Consider the following 20,392-nt stretch of genomic DNA (forward strand, 5'->3'; position numbering starts at 1 on the left):
GAAAAAACAATGTAGTACAAACAGTATACTTTAAGCGTACAAACTTTCGCGAGCAGAAACTTTTGTGATTTTCGCGAATTTTGGCCCTTTTCGCGAAAGTAAATGTCTTTAAAAATTCTAGGAAGGGCCATTCGCGAAAGTTTATGCTCGCGAAAGATTCTTGACAAAAGAGAAAATCTGTAAAACTTCAAACTTTGAATAAAATGTAACTTTTATGGCACTTTTTAGCCTGCTAAAAGACTAATAAGTCAAAGAACAAATATTTCAAGCCAATCCAAGAAGTATTTGTCCCTCTAAGCCGTTTTTTCATGTGAGAATTCTCAATTTTTCCGTCTTGATTCGCGAAAATTTATGCTCGCGAAAAACGTTTTTCCGTTAAATTCGCGAAAGTATATGTCGTGTATTTCCCGATTTTTCGTCCTCGCAAAAGTTTCTGCTCGCGAAAGTTTGTACGCCTAAGGTATGACCTCCAATATGCCGGTTAGTTTTGAAGTATTTCTCTGCTTTCAAACTTCAGCAAAACTGAGTTATTTTTCAAAAGTTTTCACTCAACAATATTTTTCATGCTGACACTGGACTTAATCTAAACGAAATGAAAACAGTCAGGCAGACAGGCAGAACTGGAAGACAAATTTCGTCGTGTCATTGAAGAATCAAGTGCGACTATCTATCCATATAAAAAAATTTTAATCATGTTCGATTTAAAATTTTGACTGGAATTATAATTTGAAAGATGATGATTTATAAATAAATTTCCTGGTTCAATGGGCTCTTCCAGAAAAAACCCGTTCATGGGGGGTGGAGGATATATTATTTTTTTCATGAATTACCCCTGGACATTTTTTGGTATTTTTTCAATACCCCTGGACAATTCATCCTCCACCCCCCATGAACATATTTTTTCTGGAAGATCCCATTGTTCACAGTATTCCTTGGTCAAAAAAATTTAGGTTTCAAAATAATCTCATTTCGACTACCAGGTCAGACTTCTTATTTGAATCAGAAGCTACATACAGTATTGGATGCCACCTATTTTTGGGGGCTATATACTGTATGTAGAGTAGGGATAAAACTAACCTCCATCAGTTATCATATCACAAAATAATAGGTTTTTTGCACCAACACTGCCAACCCAATACATTCCACTTGGTGCTTCAGGCATTAATTGTTTCACTTCTTGACATGTGACATGTGGGTTTTCCGCAGAGTTAGTCCTTTCACAATTTTTTCCATACGATTTTCCTTTGCAATAACATGTATAAGAATCATTTCCGAAGTGAGGGTAACAAGTCCCAAAGTTACAAATTGTAGTATTTTCACTGCATTTATTCTGAAATATATGAAAAAATCATAAAACATCATGGTACTAGAATAAGAAGTTCATTTTGGCTATAATCTAAAAATTATCGAACGTGCCTAACGCATTGGGCTAAACCTTCAAATTATTCATAGGCCTAATAGACCTTTTCATAAACTACGTCACGAACATCACTTGCCTCGTATTCAAACAATTACCAAATAATTAGTGCCTAAGCCCCAGCCATAAAATTTAATGATTTTTTTATGAAGAATTAAATTGAAAGTTTTGTGAAAAAAACAAGTCACCTGTATTTCGTAGTAATCAACACTCATATTCCTTCTGACGCTATGCCGATTGATTGGACTATCGAGCAATGTACAGGTTGGTGGTTGGACTCGATAATACAAAAACGAAACGCATTCTTCTTTTGCTTTACATGAAGTTCCACAATCACTGTAAACAAGTCAAATACGATTTTCCATTATCTGACTATATTTGTAGTTCAAAAGCAGATATAATTAAGAAAGTAAAACGGCTAAGTTCATAAATATACATCGGGTAATGTACATAGAACAAGGGATACTTTCATGGACCTACCTAGTTATGCATTTAACACATTTATAATTGATATCTACTTGAGTGTGACCGGTAAAACAATCATTCGGAACACAAATAGTGACAATTTATAAAAATTCGTCATTTGTTTTCATTATTGATTGTCCCCCCATGCCCATTGGGGCAGATTTAAGGGAGGAAATTGGAAGGAAAAGAATATCATCATCTCATCAATTGAGTAATTTGTCTAAGAACATCGATATATGCTTATAAGTAGTGATTCTTATAGATAAAGATGCGTTTTTGAGCCGAAAATTTTCTTTCGTGAAAAATCTGCTTGAGCCATCTTTTACCGATGATGCTTGCCTACTAAAATGCAAGAAATCAGGAAAAATTAATGATCCAAAAACACTTTTTTTAGCTGAAATTCAAGCAAAATATTTTTCCCCCGAAAATCGGGCTCCGTCACATTTTGGGCATTGACATTTTGCATCATTGTGCAAAAAATCAGAAGAAACTAATGAGCCAAACTCGAGAAAAGCTCATTACGAACGGACGAATGAACAGACAACAGTTAATTTATAGTCGAACGTGTGCAACGCACAGTGCCTTCAAACTATTCATAGGCCCAATTGTAGAACCCCAGATATTCACCCAAGGAACAAGTGTGCAAAATTTCAGCCAAATAGAACAATTTTTGAAGTCTCCAGGCTGCCCCAAAGTTTTACTTTAGCCTCCTTTTGGCGAAAAACTCGTCCCCAAGCCCCAAAAATCAAAATTTTCAAAAAATGAAAAAATCTACCCCAGATATTCACCCAAGGAACAAGTGTGCCAAATTTCAGTCAAATCCGACCATTTTGAAGTCCCCAGGCTGACCCAAAGTTTTAGCCTCGTTTTGGCGAAAAAAACTCGTCCCCAGGCCCCAAAAATCAAAATTTTCAAAGAATGAAAAAATTGCTCCCAGATATTCACCAAGGAACAATTGTGCCAAATTTCAGCCAAATCCAAGCATTTTTGAAGTCTCCAGGCTACTGCCCTAAAGTTTTTGTGACAGACAGACATCCAGACACAGACATTGTCAGATTGTAGCTCAACTGAAGTTGAGAATAGGACCTCCACCGGGGTATAGGTCCAAAAACTTATCGACAGAGTTCTCATCTTCAAAGAACAGTTCAAGAATTCGAAGGTAGTGTATGGCCTGGGTAGAAAAAAAGTTTGAATATGATTGTAAGTGTCACTAATGTTGAATGTCTGTCTATATAATAACAATGCAATAATAACCCGAAATGTATTGGCAATTCATAGAGACCCGTGTGTCTGCACTTTGGCCTGTGAATTTGTGAAACTGTATTTTAATTTTTCAATCAAAATTGAGTGTAAGCAGACAGAAAAACCCAAGCTCTCTAACATATTGGAAGATAAAAAATGGCTGGTATTCTCTTTAATTTTTCATATAATGTGGTCGTGTTACAAAAATACAGCTTGTTTGTAGGAAAAGAATAAGATCCAGCTGAAACTTTCTCCAGACCTTTTCTATAGGATGGTTATGCCTCAGGAAAAATTCCCCTAAAATCCCACTGGTGGAACATCCCTTTTTAGGGCAATTTCTTTTTCCCCATGCAAAATCCTAAGGGCGAAATTTTTTGAAAATTCAAAACTCATTTTCAGACATTATCAAGTATACTATTCGAAAGCGAAAGAAGACTTTTAAACGGGTATAGCCGATTTCGTTACCTAACTCGAGATATTTCATGCGCAAGTTCCACTTTTCGCCACATTTTGGTCTAAAATTGACCATATATAGCATCTTCTGCGTGAATTATCTTGACTTAGGTAATGAAATCGGCTATACCCGTTTGAAAGTCTTCTATATAGTTTTTCGAGAGCTTTCGAATGGTATACTTGATAATGTCTGAAAATGAATTTGAAATTTTCAAAAAATTTGCCCTCAGGGTTTTGCCTGGGGAAAAAAGAAATGTCCCAAAACAAGGATGTTCCACCAGTGGGATTTTAGGGGAATTTTTCCTGAGGCATAACCATCCTATAGAGAAGGTCTAGAGAAAGTTTCAGCTGGATCTAATTTTTTCTTTTAAATTATGCTAGACAACCCACTAATAGGTTTTAGCCAAAATTGAGCCTTATGTTCTTCTGAGAAAATTGTTCCTAAAAAAGAGAATTTCTTCAATTTCCAAAGTGCAAAAAAATAATCAAAATCGGATTAAAAGTTTGGTTCGCCGATTCAAGTATATTTAAACGCTAATCAATACACTGAGCTCGCTAAGAAGTCAGCCGCAGTTAATCTTTCATTCTCCAGTCCCGGGGGGTACTTTGGCAAAATGGGTGCCGGGTATGTGCTAGTCTGATTCGCAGACCTATACTTCCTATTATAAGAAACTTTTTCGCTAAAGGATGAGCAGAAGCCTAGGTATGTGCGAGCCATAAGGATCCCTTTTTCACTCTCTCGAAAGTCTCTCAAAGGTGTACAAAAACCAAAAAAACTTACGGAGTCCAAAATTCATGAACATCGAAATTTCCTCTCTCAAAAGGGTCGTGAAAATCGACCAAAATTTTGAGAAACGTCTCTCCAAGGGTCCCAAAAACGCCAATTTAATTCCCTCTCTCCAAGGGTCGATTTTCAATTTTTGGCTCAGACATATCCGTCACCTCGCAAACCTAGTATCCCCCGGGTCTCCAGCCTATCAAAAGCAGAGCAAAGACCCTGCGCGGGCCAAAAAAAGTGTTTACCTTGGTGTTACAGACGTCAGCTGTTGAAGGCTACTCCCTTGTGCAAATGAAGTCGGTTCAACATTTGGATATTTCGAGAAACGATACTCGCGAATTGTATAAGTTGTTTGGTCAATTACTTTGGTAGAATTTCGTGTTACTCTTTTATCTCCATAGACAAAGAATATTAAACTCAAGAAAAAAGGAAAACAGAAAAATATCGATTTAGCCATATTTGTCGAAAACGTTTTTTCCACTTAATGAACCAAAAGGTTTAAGGAAAAAATTATTGAAAAAGATTTTATTATGAATGTGATAAAAATAGAACTTGAATTGAGAGATTAATCAGCCTCATGTAAAAACATTGTATTAACCTATCAATCGTGATAGAAGTCATGCATGTCAATTAATCTTTAATAATTAATTCAGAAACCAAAGATTCACAGATTGAATGCAAAATGTAAAATAAAACTTCGATAAAGTTGAATACTCCTATCAGGGTTGCTAAGTTGAAAATTCCAGACTTTTAGTCTCAAAATGTTTTTCCAGATTTTTAACCTTAAAGTGTAGAAAATTTTCCAGACATTTTAGCGAAATACGCAACATTTTCCAGACACTTTATCCATTAGGAAGGTTCTTAATTTTCCTTAATTGAAAGGCTAGATTGATAAAAATGACTGAATGACAAATCTCAGAATGAACATGATTTACAGAATTGATCGCGAGCGAAGCGAGTAGAAATTTTTGGGAATTTCAAATGCCAGGATGAAAGTTTCCCATTTTCTGAAAGTTTACTATACTTCATTCAGGACTATTTCCTTCAAATCCCTTACTTTTCCAGACAGGTATGCCAATTCTAGACTTTTTTAGACGAGTATGCCAATTCCAGACGTTTTCCAGACTTGAACTTAATTCCAGACATTTCGGGCAGACGTAGCAACCTTGTCCTATATAAAAGGTTCGATCACAAATTGTAGATTTTTTCTCAACTCATTCCCAGAAGAACTTTTTGGAATATATAATTTTACATTCGATTTGTGAATATTTGGTATCTACATTAATAAAGATTAATTGATATGTACCATTGCTAGGTCAGTGATTTTTTATTGGGACAGCAAAATTCACTTTTCGCGGGAAAAAAGCGTGAAAAATATATGATAAAGAAGGTGATTTTGAGATACCTCTTTCACAGTCATTTTTATCAAAATTAAAACAATTTTTTTATTAAAATATCTACAAAACTAGACTACAAACAAAAGTAATTTAGTCCAAATAGAAGTCGTCAAAGACCTGAAAAAGAAAGGAAAAGGTATTAAATTCTTTATAGATGAAGGGAGACAACCTTGTAAAAAGTCTTTATGTTAGTTTATAAGAAAGAATGAATACCACATACCCGTCTAAGTGTAGAACCAAGTTGAGCAGGAGATCTGGTAACTACAACACCTGCATCTTCTAAAGCTTTAATCTGAAATAAAGAACAAAAAAAGGTTAAAATCGTCTTTCTAAGATTCAATTATATTGTTTTCTATTCTTCTGTATCTATGACACCGAAGAGGTGACAAAACAAGCTGGTATTCGATAGCGAATTGGCACAAGAAACGTTGTTGATTGAAGTATTTACGTTGCGGTAAATTGAACGTAATATTTCTACTCATTGCAGAATAAAACTTGCACACCTAAGTTTTCCTTCTAACAAGCATTATCTTATAATATTAGATAGGTTCGGGGTAAAAGATTGAAGGGGGGTGGAGCCCATTGCTGTGGAAGAGGGATTGGTATTGGAAGAATGAATCCCTTACTTTATCTTCGGCTCCACCTTTACCACCGGAAATAATGGCACCTGCGTGGCCCATACGTCGGCCTGGTGGTGCCGTTAAACCAGCGATGAAACCAACGATAGGTTTCTTATTTTCACCAACATTATTTTGTTTAAGGAATTCAGCGGCTCGTTCTTCGGCAGCACCTCCGATTTCGCCGATCATGATCATAGCTTAAAGTGTAGAAGACGGATATAAATATTTCCAAATTCAAAAAAAGTTAGCAAACGAAACATCGGTCCTGCTGCACTCGTTAGATCACCAATTTGCTCAATATTGTATTGAGGAGACATGATACTCTTGAGTATAAAAACTATAAAGACATTTCTAACTCCATAACAATCAGATTTCAACATCTCTATCCAAAATTAAAGTGACGTTTTAAAAAATTGTCATCATTTGAAGTGTAGGACTAAAACAAGACTTTATTTGGTCATTTATGATCAGTGAATCATTGAATGAATATCGTTGACAAAGAGAAATGATTTAGGGACAGTATTTCTAAGAAAAAGGAGACCTGATAAGAGAGACAGTCCGAAAATCTACTCATCTTTATGAAATATTTGAATGAATTAAGCGAAAAAACTCTCGTGAGAAAATCTCAGGGCTGGCCAATACAAGAAAGTATACCTTTAGTTTCAGGGTCTTTCAAGAAGACATCTAAACAGTCTACAAAGTTGGTTCCGTTGAAAGGATCACCTCCAATTCCTTGACGAGAAAAAGTTCGGTATGAAATATATTACTTTTAAATGTACAGTAGCTATAAGACGCACGTTCATCCTTGACAGATGCATTCTTTTAGAGATGAAAACCAAATCACCCGTTCTTAAGGAAAGTTAATCTCACAGAAATCATAAATGAGACTAGATAGCGCTTCTCTATCTTTCCCAAGCCACGGCGGGCGAACAAGACCACTAGAAGCCTTAGCTTTCACTGTTGAAGTATTGTGACTAGCCGGTACACAGACCCGATATCTACCGCTAATTTGAAAATTCATTGCCGTAGAGAGTCTGTTGTCATTTTCTTTTCTGATTTGAGATTCTTCAAACCGACCACTGCGATGGCGTACGGGTGAGAGAGGGGAGACGACGAGAGAAGTGTTGCTATTTATAAATCATACTTCCTCGCAGAGGTTTCCGCACGGGAATTTGTTTTATCAAACAGACAATGCGTAGAGTGTATATTATGACAGACCCAGGAAAAATTATGACGTAACTCTTGCTGTTCTCATAATATCATGCTCAACAAAAAGAGACAACAAATAAACAACGAATATTCCCCTAAGAGAAAAAGTGATAACTTACCGACGCAGAGACTTTGTCCGAGAGCAACGTGTGTGGTTTGGTGGACAGCTTCATAGGTGAGTGTACCAGATCTGGACACAATACCTTTCAAGAGAAACAAGTTGGATAAATTAAAAGGGAAGCTAACAATAATATCAAAATAATACCATGTTCAGTTTTTTTTTTAAGTCAATTTTGAAATGAATACTTGACGTGAAATGAGTAATCTAATACACCCGCAATTTGCCTTTATATATATATAGTATGAAAATATAAATGTTTTCTCCTGTCAGACCTACAAACAACAAAGAGTGGCCGAATTTTTTTTTTTTAAAGCCTAAGAAGAATTTTTTTGTTATCGCACGGAGGCTGTCCCGGCACGCCAAATATTAAATATATACTACACAATTTTTGCACGGAGGCAGTCCCGGCACGCCAAATATTAGATATGTTAAATAAAATAAGTTTTGTCAAAAATCTAGAAGGAACACAAAAGTTCAGAATCACTAGAACTATATGAGAGCGAAGAAGAAAGACTATCTTTGCTCCATGGAGTTCTGCTGCCGCGGAGGCACAGGAGAACCGAACTCAAGAGGGCAAAGTTAATCTTTCTTCTTACCCAAGTTGTCGTGATGGCAAGGGACTCGTTTCGTTTTTCAGATAAAAGTTCTGATAGTCTTTTGTAAAAATGTTTCGTTTCTCTCCCCATTCCGCCCATTGCGGTGAAAACAATTGGGGTAAAGGAGCCGTGCTCAACTTTCATGATTCTTGAATTGTAAACGTTCTTTTTCTCCCTTTCGTTTGCATCGCATGCTTCGGAGACAGTGGAATTCCTGAACTTTTTGGCGATTGGGTTGAAAACCCTTACGTCGAAGAATGCCTTCTGGCCAGGAATCCAAAATCCCCTAGCAGCAATGTCGAGACGAGCATGGTCTTGGATGTTGGTCGATTTAGTTTCAAAAGTCTCCCCTGACAAGGTGGTCAATATCGGTTCGACCTTCACGTCCTTGCATACTTGTGTCAGGAGGGATGCTGTGGTGTCACGGATGGAATTATGATGCTGAATGATGAAACCGCCTTTCTTGCACGAGAGTGCGTGTCCCAGATCAAAAGGTGAACCACATGGACAGATGGTAGGTAAGCGACTCAGCTGGTGACCATAGCGGATTTTTATCAGATCCCAAAAGGATGTTTTGTCGAACTGAAATCCTTCTTCTTTGATTGGAAGCGTTGATAACCAAAGGGATGCTCCTGGTTCGCTGTTGATTTCAATCAACTTCGTTATTTCACTTGGCGACTGTTGTTTGATGAGCTCGAGCTTTTGGCGGTAACTCTGCATTCGATTACGCTTGAATGATGATTTCAGTTTCGTGATCTCGTCTTTGTCGATGTCGTTGACATAGTCTTGGCTTTTGATCTTATTTTGGAGTTGTTTGGTCAGCGCTTCCGAATTGGAAAACTCTTGATCTGAAATGTCACTGAACTTTGGTATACCTAAACCACCAAGGCTTGGTGGCAAGGTGAACAGCTCACGTTCGGTTTCGTTTGACTGAATTCCACCGGTTATGGCTGGGATAAACCGCGCTATGATGATTTCGTCTAGCCTTTGAAGGTGTTGTTTAATGTTGGGGATTGTCCTTAGGGTAAAGTTGAGCTTGTGCTTGTACCCTGATGTGAAGCAGGTGTAGGCTTCGTGTGGGGCAATCTTGGCGATTTCTGTGAGCGTTTCGATTTCGCTGATCCACGTGTTGACTTTATCGGTGATGAATTCTTCACGGAAGTTTTCTGAACCGATGGCAGCTCCGAGGTGTTTCTTTCCTTCGGTAGTGATTTTGATGTTCGTATCTTTGAAGGTTTCAGTGGCTTCTTCAAGATATTGTGGTTTGACGATTACCCACGTTTTGCTAGCTTGTTGAAAGTAGCCGTATTTCGGTCCCCACTTGACGATGGTATCCCACAATCGTTTGAGTCCACGAATCGTACCGCCTCCGAAAACGTCATCGGCATATCCAGCTGCTTTTGTGTTCGTGTTGTGGTCGCGCAGTTCGCCAACTGTGTACATGATGAGTGGGATTGTTGCGATCGCGTAGACTAATCCGGCTATCGGGTCGCCTTGTGTGGTTCCTTCGGAAGAAGCGATTTCGATTCCGCCGATAACGAAAAGTCTAGATGGTGAGCTGTAGCAATTCGTCGTAAAGGTGGCGATGGATGGACAAATTACATTGACATTATGCAGGAAAGCGTTTCGATTGACCGCGTTGAAAGCATTTGAGGCATCAACCAGCATAACCGCTTCGGTATCATCTTGTCGAAAGATTTCTCTCAGCGCGTGAATAGCAGCTTCACAGCCTGCATCTTGGCCGGCGCAAACTTGCAAAGAACCAACGGAATCAGCGATGTCTTGTTTCAGTAATCGCGCTACGGTTTTACCGATGATTCGTCTCAATGTTTCACCGATGCCGATTGGTCGTAATCCGGGATTTTTGTTCAACGGGATTAGTCGGCTTGACAGGAAAGCTTCGAGTGAGTTGTCTGTTTCGATTGTGGTGCACAGATGTTTCGCCATTCGTGCGAGCGATGAACACAAATCGTTTGATTCTGTCTTGAAGTTTTTCGAACAAAGGATGCGTCGCCAACCATCTCCATCTAGTCCCGAAGGTCCAGCTCCTCCTTTTGTCTTCATTGCTGATTGTCGAATCATGTCTCCGTCGATTTCTTCGAATCTGACAGGGTGGAGTTTAATCGGAGAGTCTTCAAGGAGGATAGCTGGATCGGCGGTCTCGGAATGAGGATGCTTTTGCTTAAGAAGCTTTATTGTTTCTGAGTTGAGGGAAGGATTCCGTTGCTCATGTTTTTACTGAGTAATTTTATCGCACCGTTGACGTTCCCCTTCGACATTTTCTTGACGAACTGTTTCGAGATCTCTTGGATTGATAGGCTTTTTGGGCTCGACGAGTGGAGATGTTTCTGGATGGTATCACCTTCATGCAGTAGCTCAAGCAGGTCTCCATTCTCCCATAGGGTGAGGCGTCTGGAAAGCGCGTCGGCATGCTCTTTGGATTTCGATTTTCTCGATGGTTTCTGCAGGAGGAGGGCAGGCATAACCATAATCGCTTTGAGGGCAATGGGCTTGATTGATGATTCTTCTACCCAGGCGTTTACGAGTCGGCTGAGTTCACGAATAAACCTTTTGCCACTGTTTCCTGATGGTAGACGGAAGAGATTTTGTCGCCAGAAGACGATCTTTTCGTAAACAGTATCTAGAGTCTGCGTGTATTCTGATCCTTTGTAGTTTCCCCAACAAAAGGTGTCATTTGGTTCGGCTGGATTGACTACTGGAATGTCGATTCCACATTCTCTGCTGGGTACATCTTCATTGAGGCAATTGAGATGGATGTTTTCTGGGGGGTGTTTGTATAATCCATCCGGTGGGTCTGGGTCTGGAGGGCTCCGCTCAGTAATAGGAGGTGCTTGTTGAACCATCACTTTGCACGCCCTTTGGTGGTTCTTCAACCCAGCGATGCTCTTGCATTTTTTGTAGCATCGGCTGCATGTGGCTGTAGCTTCACTGTCTCCTCCAAGCATTAGAGAAGACTGTGATACTTGCAACATGTTGAAAATCAGGATCACTTCAGATAATGGGGCAGTCCCAAGAGGATTGGATACCTCAAGCTCCTGTTGTTTCCCCAAAATCCACAGCAAGCAAGCAAAGAAATGTTTACAGCAAAGTAGTTCTTTTTGTCTGTACTAATTTACGTTTAACGCTGACAGCCAACGAGAACCAGTTTCACTTTCATTTTCGTTTGTTTACATTTTGCATCCGCCATCTTTCTTTCCAACCCTCAATATTTCAATTGCCATTGCATTCAATTTCAATACCCTCAATATATTTGCCCTTATATTGAGATTGCATGTACCTTATCTGAAGATAATTCGTCGGCAGGAAGAGGCGAAATTTTTTACCAGCGAATATTTTCCACCGACGAATTTTTTCACTGACGAATTTTCTAACGATATAAGGTATTCTGTATTAACCTAGCTCCAATCAGGCCTATTTGAAAAAAAATCTTGTTCTTATTTAACTTTTCAACAAAGCCTGCGATGGACATCTTAGTAACAATTCCCGTTAAAGAGTAAGTCAGAGATGTTTCTCATTGGAGATTTAACATCTCAAATGTTAGAATGGATATAGTTGCTACCTTTAAAAATGATGTACATATTACAGTCTGGATATATCAAAGTCGTCATCCTAGAGCCTGGTTCTTACCGTAGTATGGCTAAACTTTTCATTCCCCGGGAAACATTCCTGAATCTTTCAGCTGTTCTTTCTTTGGGAATACTAGCCTATACTGGACGTCACGGGTTTTTTCGTACGTAATAATCATCCAGTTTGCGTCAAAACACTTGAAAGGCTTCTACTTTTCGAAAACAATCAAAGTGGAACTCACCAAGAAACGGAAAGAAAAATCCCCGTGTTCGGTTAGGTGCTCGCTACTGGCATACCAGCAAAAAGTTGAAAGTTATTTTTTATTATATCAAATCAGAGCATTGGTCTTTTTTCCGTTATAAATGATAATAGGAAAATTTTGTTGACCGGGATTGAGAAAGTTTGGCCATCCTACAGTACTTTACAATGCTACCCAACACTTACCAACTGATCCAGGTCGATGAATGTGCCCAGGCATTATACCAATCTTGCATTCTCCTGGCTATTGGAAAGAAGAGAGTAATATTAGCGGTGGACTGTATCATTTCGCTACTCTTGTTTACAGCTTTAATTCTTTAAATCTTCATGAAATACAGGGGATATTATGGATAGTAAAACTGCTTTTAGTTAGGTAATATGTTTAATTCTTAACTTTTTTTCCAAAAAATAAGTTTGAGAATTCAACCTTTATACAGAAGCCTTTGCAAAAAATATTCTTCTAATTCTTTGTATAGACCAAGAGGTAGGATGGTGTAGATTGGTCTAAAATAATTCATTCTGGGCTGGACTTAAAAAATTGTTGGTTTGCCGTCACCCGACCCAAACCCTACCTCGAAACCTGACCCAAAAAATTTTATTGCCATTTTAAAGAAGATTTTTTTTCCTTCAAAAACTTGAAACAATAAAAAGCCAAAACTCGTATCTTGTTTGTCTCAAGCATAAGAATCGTAAATTCCCTGCTAGCACTTCTGTTTTTTATTCAAAATTACCTAAATGTAAACAAACTGTTAACCCTTCCATGGACGAAAATTTCATAAATCGCCAAAATAAAAATAAATTCCGACCGACCGACCCACCTCCAAAATGTAGGGTCGGGTGACGGCAAACCAACAATTTTTTAAGCGCAGCCCTATCTTTGACCAAAGATAGGGAAATCCCGAAAAGTCACTTAACCATTTAGAGTATCATTTAAAACTCCATTGCGAAAAAATCAACTGGGTGAAATAGAATTGTTGCATCACTTGGACATTCTTTTCAATTTTGAAGATACTTTATTTTACCTTAATGATTCCAGGACAGTTGGGACCAATTAACCGAGATTTGCTTTGTCTTTCCAGAACATGTTTAACCTGAAAAGCGAATTTCCATACAGAAACACATATACAATTGCCAATAAAGAAATTTATCACCATTTCTTTTATTCCTTACGTAGACATTCGACCGGAAGTTTTTCTAGTAGCCTTTATTTTTCCAGGTTTTCTTTAGTTCCCTTATAGCAGGGGGTAGTAAAATTTCAGACATAATGACGTTTACTACGGTGGTGGTGTGAGGAAAAATCGAAAAAAAAATTTACTACCCGGGGTAGTTAAATACTAAAATGGGTGGTATCTATGTGTTAAATGTTGAAAAAATTTTACTACCTGGGTAGTTAAAACTGGTAAAATTAGCAAATTTAAGCTATTTTTTGTAATTCTTTTAATTTTCTGGATGACTTTTCTGAAAAAATCTGAAAATTTTTATAATTTGAAAAAATTTTCTGTTGGAAAGTTGTTTGATGCAAACAAAAAATTCTCGAAATTTTTTGTCAATATAAAAAGACTTTAATTCTAAGGGAAAAACATTAATTTTTGCACTACGTAAAAAATGTGTCACAGAAATAATCATTTTTTAGCTTTTTTTGCAAAATCAGTCCGAAAAGCAACCAAAAAATAGGTGGTCTCCATGACAAATTGTCCCAAAAGCTTTTACTACCAGGGTAGTAAAATACCTCTTCCAAGAGTCTGGGTGGTGGTATGTAAAAATTCTTAAAAATCCTTTTACTACTCATATATGTCTGAGATTTTACTACCGACCCCCCCCTGCTTATAGTACAAAAGAAATACAGCAACCCGCCCCACGTTAAAGTCACAAATATAACATGTAACGAATTTATCGCCATGTATTCAATTTACCTTAACCATATCTTGTTGTGGGATACCCTCAGTGATACAAGTAATCAGAGGGACTTCCGCTTCGACAGCTTCAATGATAGCTGCAGCTGCACCAGGAGGAGGGACATAAATGACTGTGGCGTCGCAATTTGTTGCCTCTCTTGCCTATGAAAAAAGATTATCACAAGTTACAGTTATAGAGAAGGTAATTTCACAATCCAATGAAGGTTTTTTTAAATGCTGTCTAAACAAATAGTGACAGATGCATTAAATGTTGTCCTTATTAATCTAGAAATTTATTTTCATAATAAAACTAATTACAATATTTTAAGGAAATGAGGAGAGAAATTGCAAAAATACCTCTCTGACACTAGCAAAAACGGGGAGACCAATATGTTCACTTCCAGCTTTCTTTGGGTTGACACCACCGACCATATTTGTTCCATAAGCTATAGCTTGTTCGCTGTGAAATGTACCCTAAAACGATAATTTAAATAAGTTTTTTTTACAAAACCTAATCACGAATTTTAGTTTTTCTTTCCTTAATGCATTCAATTGAATGATTGTAAATAGTCAAAGGAGTTTAGTTCTAGTTTTCAATTTTTGAATTTTCTTAGCTACCCATAAGTTTTGTGCATTGACTAAAACAACAAGACAGAGTCAGGCATGTTGCACTGATAAACAAACAATTATATAAAACAGATTCACATTCAGATAAATACCTGTCTTCCAGTAAATCCTTGACAAATAACTTTTGTATTCTTATTGATAGCTAAAGCTGGCCGTGTTGCATCATAGCTGGCATTGCGAGAAATCACTGTTCTGCAGGTGGAACCTAAAAATATAATCAACTATGTTTAATCAAACTTGTATCGATGAAGAATTTAAAACATTATCTAAACCCTTTCTTTATTTGGTTCAGATTCACTACACTGCTTGTAATAAAATCATTAATATTGCTTGTTAATAGAAAATCTTTAAGTTAATTACTTTCTACTTTAAGATAGACCCTACCTATGATTATTCAAGTTTTTTGAGAGTTCAGATAATTTGTTTCAAAGTTTTGAACTTCTCAAAAGTGGATGAGGGTTAAAAGGTCTGTTTTTAAGGTCCACAAATTTAGCTTTTTTGTGATTTATTCGTTTTTTTGGTACTAAAATTTTGTGGTACACACTTATCATTATAACATTACGTATTAACATTTTCTTCGTAGTTTGTTGTTTTGATGTGTTACTGGCATTGTTGAGAATCTTTACTGAATATTTAGTTTGTTAAGGCCTAATCATTATCTCCTTTGCTCCAAGCCTACAACTCCTGTTCTTTGTGATTATTGGGGAAGGTCAGTCTATAAAAGTTACTTATCTTTTGTTGGAAAAAGTGTTTAAAAATGCATTTTTTGTGCTCAAGGTTTAGTATTCAAATTTTGTCTTCAGTCTTAAATTAAAGAATATTTCACTAATGGTTATGATTTTTCCACAGAACATAGTAGAACTATTTAGGAATTTGAACTTTTTTACAGTCTTTCAAATAGTCTGTTAGATATATTGAAAACTTTAGACATTGGTAGTTCGCATTCCTAAGCCAAATAGGCGTGTTGAAGAAATTGAATGTGTTGTGTATAAAATTGTTTGGGAGGTACAAGAATACCAGCGAGGGGTTCCAATTCTTGATACCAATATATTTTTAGGAAAATAATAAAATAATTACTTTTTATGATGCTGTTACTATTGTTGTCATTTATGATGTTGTACATATTGCAATAAAAAATTATGTTTTATAAGAAGCAATTATTATTTGGTTCAATGGGTTCAATGTAGTTTAGTTGACACTTTGGTATCTTTGTTGCGTCACAGCGAAAGGTTTGTTTTTATTTTAGTTTGTATCTTTGAAAGCTCCCATTGGATTTTAGCAGGGCTGTCGGGTTTAGGACCACTCACGGTATATATTATTTGTTTTTTAATTAAACATATATTTAAATTTGCGCTCAAAAATAATTAAATTAATAGGTTAATAATATTCAATATACTATTTGTACCTCTCAGAAAAAAAAAACACTTACAGAACGACATAGTTTATCATTTAGAATACCCCGCATTTGGACCATTCATTCGAGGGCGCAAAATAAGGCGAAAACTAAGTAGCACCCTCAGTGCAAAATTGCTGTCTCATCTTTATTCACCCGCGCGAAAACATGAGCTAATCATTTTTTTCTCGTGCGCTCAAGGGGAAAAGGAAAGTGATCGATATTCTTTGAAGGAAAAAATGTCAGAAACAAACCCAATAACCAAAAGATGTATTTTGTTGTTGAGAATCGATCCTGCGAAGATGAAAAATTTCCGCTATGCATTCTTTTTGGAGACCCTGTCCTGAAAAACTCTAATTTCGATCTTCCTTAAGGTAAAGAGGTTGTGAGATTTGGGTTAGCAAGGCAAAAATTGCTAAAAAGCTGGTAAAATCGTAATCCTCAAAAATCGAAGTTCCAGTCTCACTGTGTAAGCGCGCAATTACACAGTTAAAATTTAAACCTGTGTGCAATTGCCTGCTTATGTTATGATGATCCCGCCCCAGTTGAGATTGCTTGAGGGTTCAGATTTTTCAAAATCTGGCGAATACTAGTCAAATGGGCAAAAGTCTTTAACACAATCATTTTCTACGATAAATGTTGAGTAAGATAGTCCAAGGCTTTCTGATTTCAACAAAGTAAGTGATCGGAAGCAAATAAAGTTTTTTTTAATGATTGACTAGTAAGGAAGCAATTGCACGCTTAGCTATGGCGCACCAAATTACTTTTTACTACCAACTTTTTGTTTTTCGACACCAACTTTTGTTTTTTGACATCAATTTTTTTTTTGATACCAACTTTTCATTTTTTGCGACCAACTTCATGTTTTTTCATACCATCTTTTCTCCGACACCAACTTTTTTTTTCGGACACCAACTTTTTTTCCGTTACCAGCTTTTTTTCGAGACCCGGATACAAAACTTCTTTTTTACGAAGTCAACCTTTTTGGTTATTGTCTCATTCACCCAACCTGATTAATATAATGTGTGTCCGGGGCTTAAACAAATTGCCCGCCATGTAAAACTTTTCCAGATGGAATTGAAAAAATAAAAAGCTGAAACACCAGCACAAATACTGACTAGGACGAAGTCTGGAAGTTCGTTTTGGTTGAACTTTTGGTTGAAGTCATTCCTTATAGTTAAGTACTTTGTGTTTAACTTCAAATTTGGTTTGTTAACTTTCTGTTTTTTTTTCTGTTGTTTTTTCCTATCGCTAGATTTCACAAAATGTAGTCCTCCAAAACAAAAGAATCACTAGATACAATCCGTCCTCATGATTGCGGTGCGTTCTATGCGCGTTTCGGAAAATAAGTAGCTGGGAAATAAGTAGATTCAATTTCTCTTGCCTGAGAAGGGTTAAAGATTTGCTAGATGGCGTGCTTTTGCTCAAAAGTGTGTCGTATAAGTCACGTGACATTATAATAGAATTTCAGCGCTTGACCAATCAGAAGCTTTGCGGATTTTCGGAAACAGTAGCAGAAATATTTTTTCTGATGATCACTTTTTTTTTGATTGGAAGAGCTTAAAGCACTCTATCTGGCCCTTTGGGCTTTACAGAAATCTGTGATCGGATGCCCGCTATATAATAAACGTAAAGGCCTTTTTACACTTTGAGTAATCAACATTAACAGGTAATCGAGACAAGAGTTAGTATTGGCAGTGTAGACCTAACTCTTCATATAAAAATTACGGGAAACGCATATTTGGACTTTGTACCCTATGCTGCACTCAAGCACTTGAGCCAAAATCCTGCAAAGGCGGGATAAAAATCAGTTTTTTGAAGTTTGCAAAAAAATGCCACATAGAAGATCTTTCAAATTCAGTATGTGAATAGAGCAGTAAAAAATACAACCTTTCTATTTTTCCTTTTTTTTGCAAAAGTTCTAGGAATGAAAATAAAGGGATAATGATAATTGAATACTATCCAATGATGATCCACGGCACTATCGTAAAGCTAGAATCGCTTCGCGTACTCTTCGCTTGAGAAAATGATTGACAGATTGAAGTTTTTCATCCCCGCGGTGCGCGCCGCGCGGGAGCACGGGTGCTCTGCGAGAGTTCTCGGCTTAATCCTCTGACTCTAAAATTGGAAGACTGAGCTGTGATAGATCATTTCGATAGAAGTTTTGGAAATGTTTACAAAGCTCTTGACAGAATATTGTTTGTTTTATTGTCAATGATGACAGTGCAATTATAAATTTTGTTAGATCTGACAAATTCATGTTTGTAAATGCACTTTATAGTTTTGATTCCCATTGAAGAATCATATTCTGGTTTTCATGTTATTAGATGCTGTTTTAGAGCTTTAGAGCTACACTGATTAGAAAATAAAAGTCGTTAGATAAAAAAAAAATGGTATTGAAAAAAAAAGATGGTGTTGAAAAAAAAAATTTGGCGTTGAAAAAAAAAAGTTGGTGTCGAAAAAAAAAGTTGGTGTCAAAAAAAAAAGTTGGTGTCGAAAAAAAGAGTTGGTGTTGAAAAAAAAAAGTTGACGTCGAAAAAAAAGTTGGTAATAAAAAGTAATTTGGCGCGCCATATCGGTGCGCCATACTTAGCAATCACAAACCTGCCAACTTGAGATATTCATTTTGCGTGAGATAAAAATTTCAAAGCAAAATCCGAATTCATAACCCAGTTTTTCCGGTTTTCCGATATCGGATATCAGGAAATTTTTCCAAAAAATCGGAAATTTGGGCAATTTTGTTCCAAAAGTTGGAAAATGGGGGATTATTTTTTCCAAGAATCGAAAATCGAAAAATCGGGGAAAATATTTTTCGAAAATTAGAATATAGGGGAAATTTTTTTCCAAAAATAGGAAAAACAAGGAAATTCTTCTCAAAATTTAAAAATGCTTGAGAAATCAAACTTTTTAAAAATTGCGTGAGACAATCTGGAAATGCATGAAACAGTCTGGAAATGCGTGAAACAGTCTGGAAATGCGCGAGTCTCACTCTCAATGCACACCTCTGTCTGCACTGTACTCATTCAAATAAATAGTGATATAGCATGTAATTGCACCCTTAAAAAATTTCAGACTAATTTAGACCAAGTTTTATGGTAGAAAGAATTAATTTATTAAAATTTGAAAGGATTCTATTCGCAGAACTTAAGAAAACCAAAAACGGGTTTGTTTACCTCCCAGAGACTAAATGAGAGAGTGGAGCATTTATATATGGAGTTATATTTTGAAAAGTGTCACTGTAAAAATGAAATCAATATGAACAGGTTGATATCTATTCATCTATGAGAAACATCAATTTTAATGTCTTGTTAGTAAAATAAAAGTTAACAAATTCAGTTGAGATGTTTATGAAAATTGAAAATTCTTACCGATCTTTCGGAAGAGTGAACTGGACGCCATCTTGAAAAAAAGTCCGAAGATGTACTTTCAAAGTATAGCTTTACAACTTAAGTACACCAAATGTGCCAAGGAAGATTATTATGGTTCTTTTATTTTGTCAATAAATGTATTTTTGCAGAAAAAAATATCACTAAGTAAAACCTTTAGAATTTTCTATTTATATAAAAAATATTACAGAACTTTTGCGATAAAAAAGTTATTAATAGAGAAAATATTAAGGAAAAAGCAAAATATACATCACCCATGATTTTAATCGCGTCTATATTCCACAGCCCCAAACTTTTTTTAACACGCGGGTTGCTGCCGTCGCACGTTTTCTTGCAACTTCGATACAACTGTACCAGACTATACCTGTATACAACTCTGCCCATTCGTCCACTCCAAGATGCCTGAAGATGAAGCTGACTTTCCTAGGGGAGGAGCACCAACACTTACACCCTTAGAAGTTCGAAAGATTAGAGCAGATGCTGAGAAAGATGTTCTTTTCACAAAGGTATGATATATTTTCCTGGTCTTTCTCCTACCTTCACTTTTTTGGATACTTGTAATATAACCATTGAGCAAGGAGCTGGTATAACACAGCTTTTGATGCTAGTTTTACAAGAAAAGAAACCCCCATGAAGTCTTCAACGACCCCTGGAAGGGCTTGAAAACCTTCAATGACCCCTTTATAGAAAGTGGAAATGAAAGGAAAAAAATCCTTGGTAAATCAAAGCTTAGATTTCTTAGAATAGTTTGTTGATACTTTTACATCAGTGAGGCTGATAGTTCGATTTTTGAGGATTACGATTTTACCAGCTTTTTAGCAATTTTTGTCTCGCTAACCCAAATCTTGCAACCTCTTTACCTTTTAAGGACGATCGAAATTAGAGTTTTTAGCGTTCCGATTAAGTTCAACAAAACATATTAAGTTCAACAAAGTTCAACAACAAGA

The 20,392-nt window shown here is 36.6% G+C and overlaps 3 protein-coding genes across 3 annotated transcripts in view; 1 reads left to right on the forward strand and 2 right to left on the reverse strand.

Moving 5' to 3' along the window:
• Nucleotides 1-1,077: 1,077 nt before the first annotated feature.
• Nucleotides 1,078-4,995, reverse strand: LOC136803124 (uncharacterized; the record flags this gene model as incomplete). The annotated part of the gene is given in 3 exon segments (XM_067059875.1): nt 1,078-1,330; nt 1,606-1,753; nt 4,601-4,995. Coding segments are annotated over 3 exon segments (613 nt in total), but the record flags the coding sequence as incomplete, so codon positions are not given.
• Nucleotides 4,996-5,739: 744 nt separating this feature from the next.
• Nucleotides 5,740-19,549, reverse strand: LOC136803079 (succinate--CoA ligase [ADP/GDP-forming] subunit alpha, mitochondrial-like). Its single transcript, XM_067059828.1, has 11 exons — nt 19,428-19,549; nt 14,759-14,871; nt 14,397-14,513; nt 14,058-14,201; nt 13,167-13,235; nt 12,331-12,388; nt 7,701-7,784; nt 7,027-7,104; nt 6,379-6,569; nt 5,973-6,044; nt 5,740-5,869 (listed from the first exon to the last, which is right to left on the reverse strand). The coding sequence occupies exons 1-11, from the start codon at nt 19,456-19,458 to the stop codon at nt 5,843-5,845; spliced, it is 984 nt and encodes a 327-aa protein (XP_066915929.1). The 5' UTR covers nt 19,459-19,549; the 3' UTR covers nt 5,740-5,842.
• Nucleotides 19,550-19,723: 174 nt separating this feature from the next.
• LOC136803080 (protein RRP5 homolog) overlaps nt 19,724-20,392 on the forward strand; it is a 49,546-nt gene continuing 48,877 nt past the window's right edge. The window contains exon 1 of the mRNA XM_067059829.1: nt 19,724-19,951. Coding sequence (XP_066915930.1) covers nt 19,844-19,951 — 108 coding nt within the window. The 5' untranslated portion in view covers nt 19,724-19,843. The remainder of the gene's footprint in view (nt 19,952-20,392) is intronic.

Source organism: Clytia hemisphaerica, unplaced genomic scaffold, assembly GCF_902728285.1.
Source record: "Clytia hemisphaerica strain Z4C2 unplaced genomic scaffold, Clytia hemisphaerica genome assembly, whole genome shotgun sequence".
In the NCBI taxonomy this organism is placed as follows: domain Eukaryota; kingdom Metazoa; phylum Cnidaria; class Hydrozoa; order Leptothecata; family Clytiidae; genus Clytia; species Clytia hemisphaerica.

Bases quoted from the DNA above. Each gene is read 5' to 3' on its own strand.
- LOC136803079 (XM_067059828.1), bottom strand. From the start codon at position 19,458: ATGGCGTCCAGTTCACTCTTCCGAAAGATCG. The intron at 6,045-6,378 runs GTAAGGGATTCA...TCTTTATTTCAG, and splicing joins AAGGTGGAGCCGAAGATAAA to ATTAAAGCTTTAGAAGATGC. The intron at 5,870-5,972 runs GTATGTGGTATT...TTTCTTTTTCAG, and splicing joins TTGGTTCTACACTTAGACGG to GTCTTTGACGACTTCTATTT.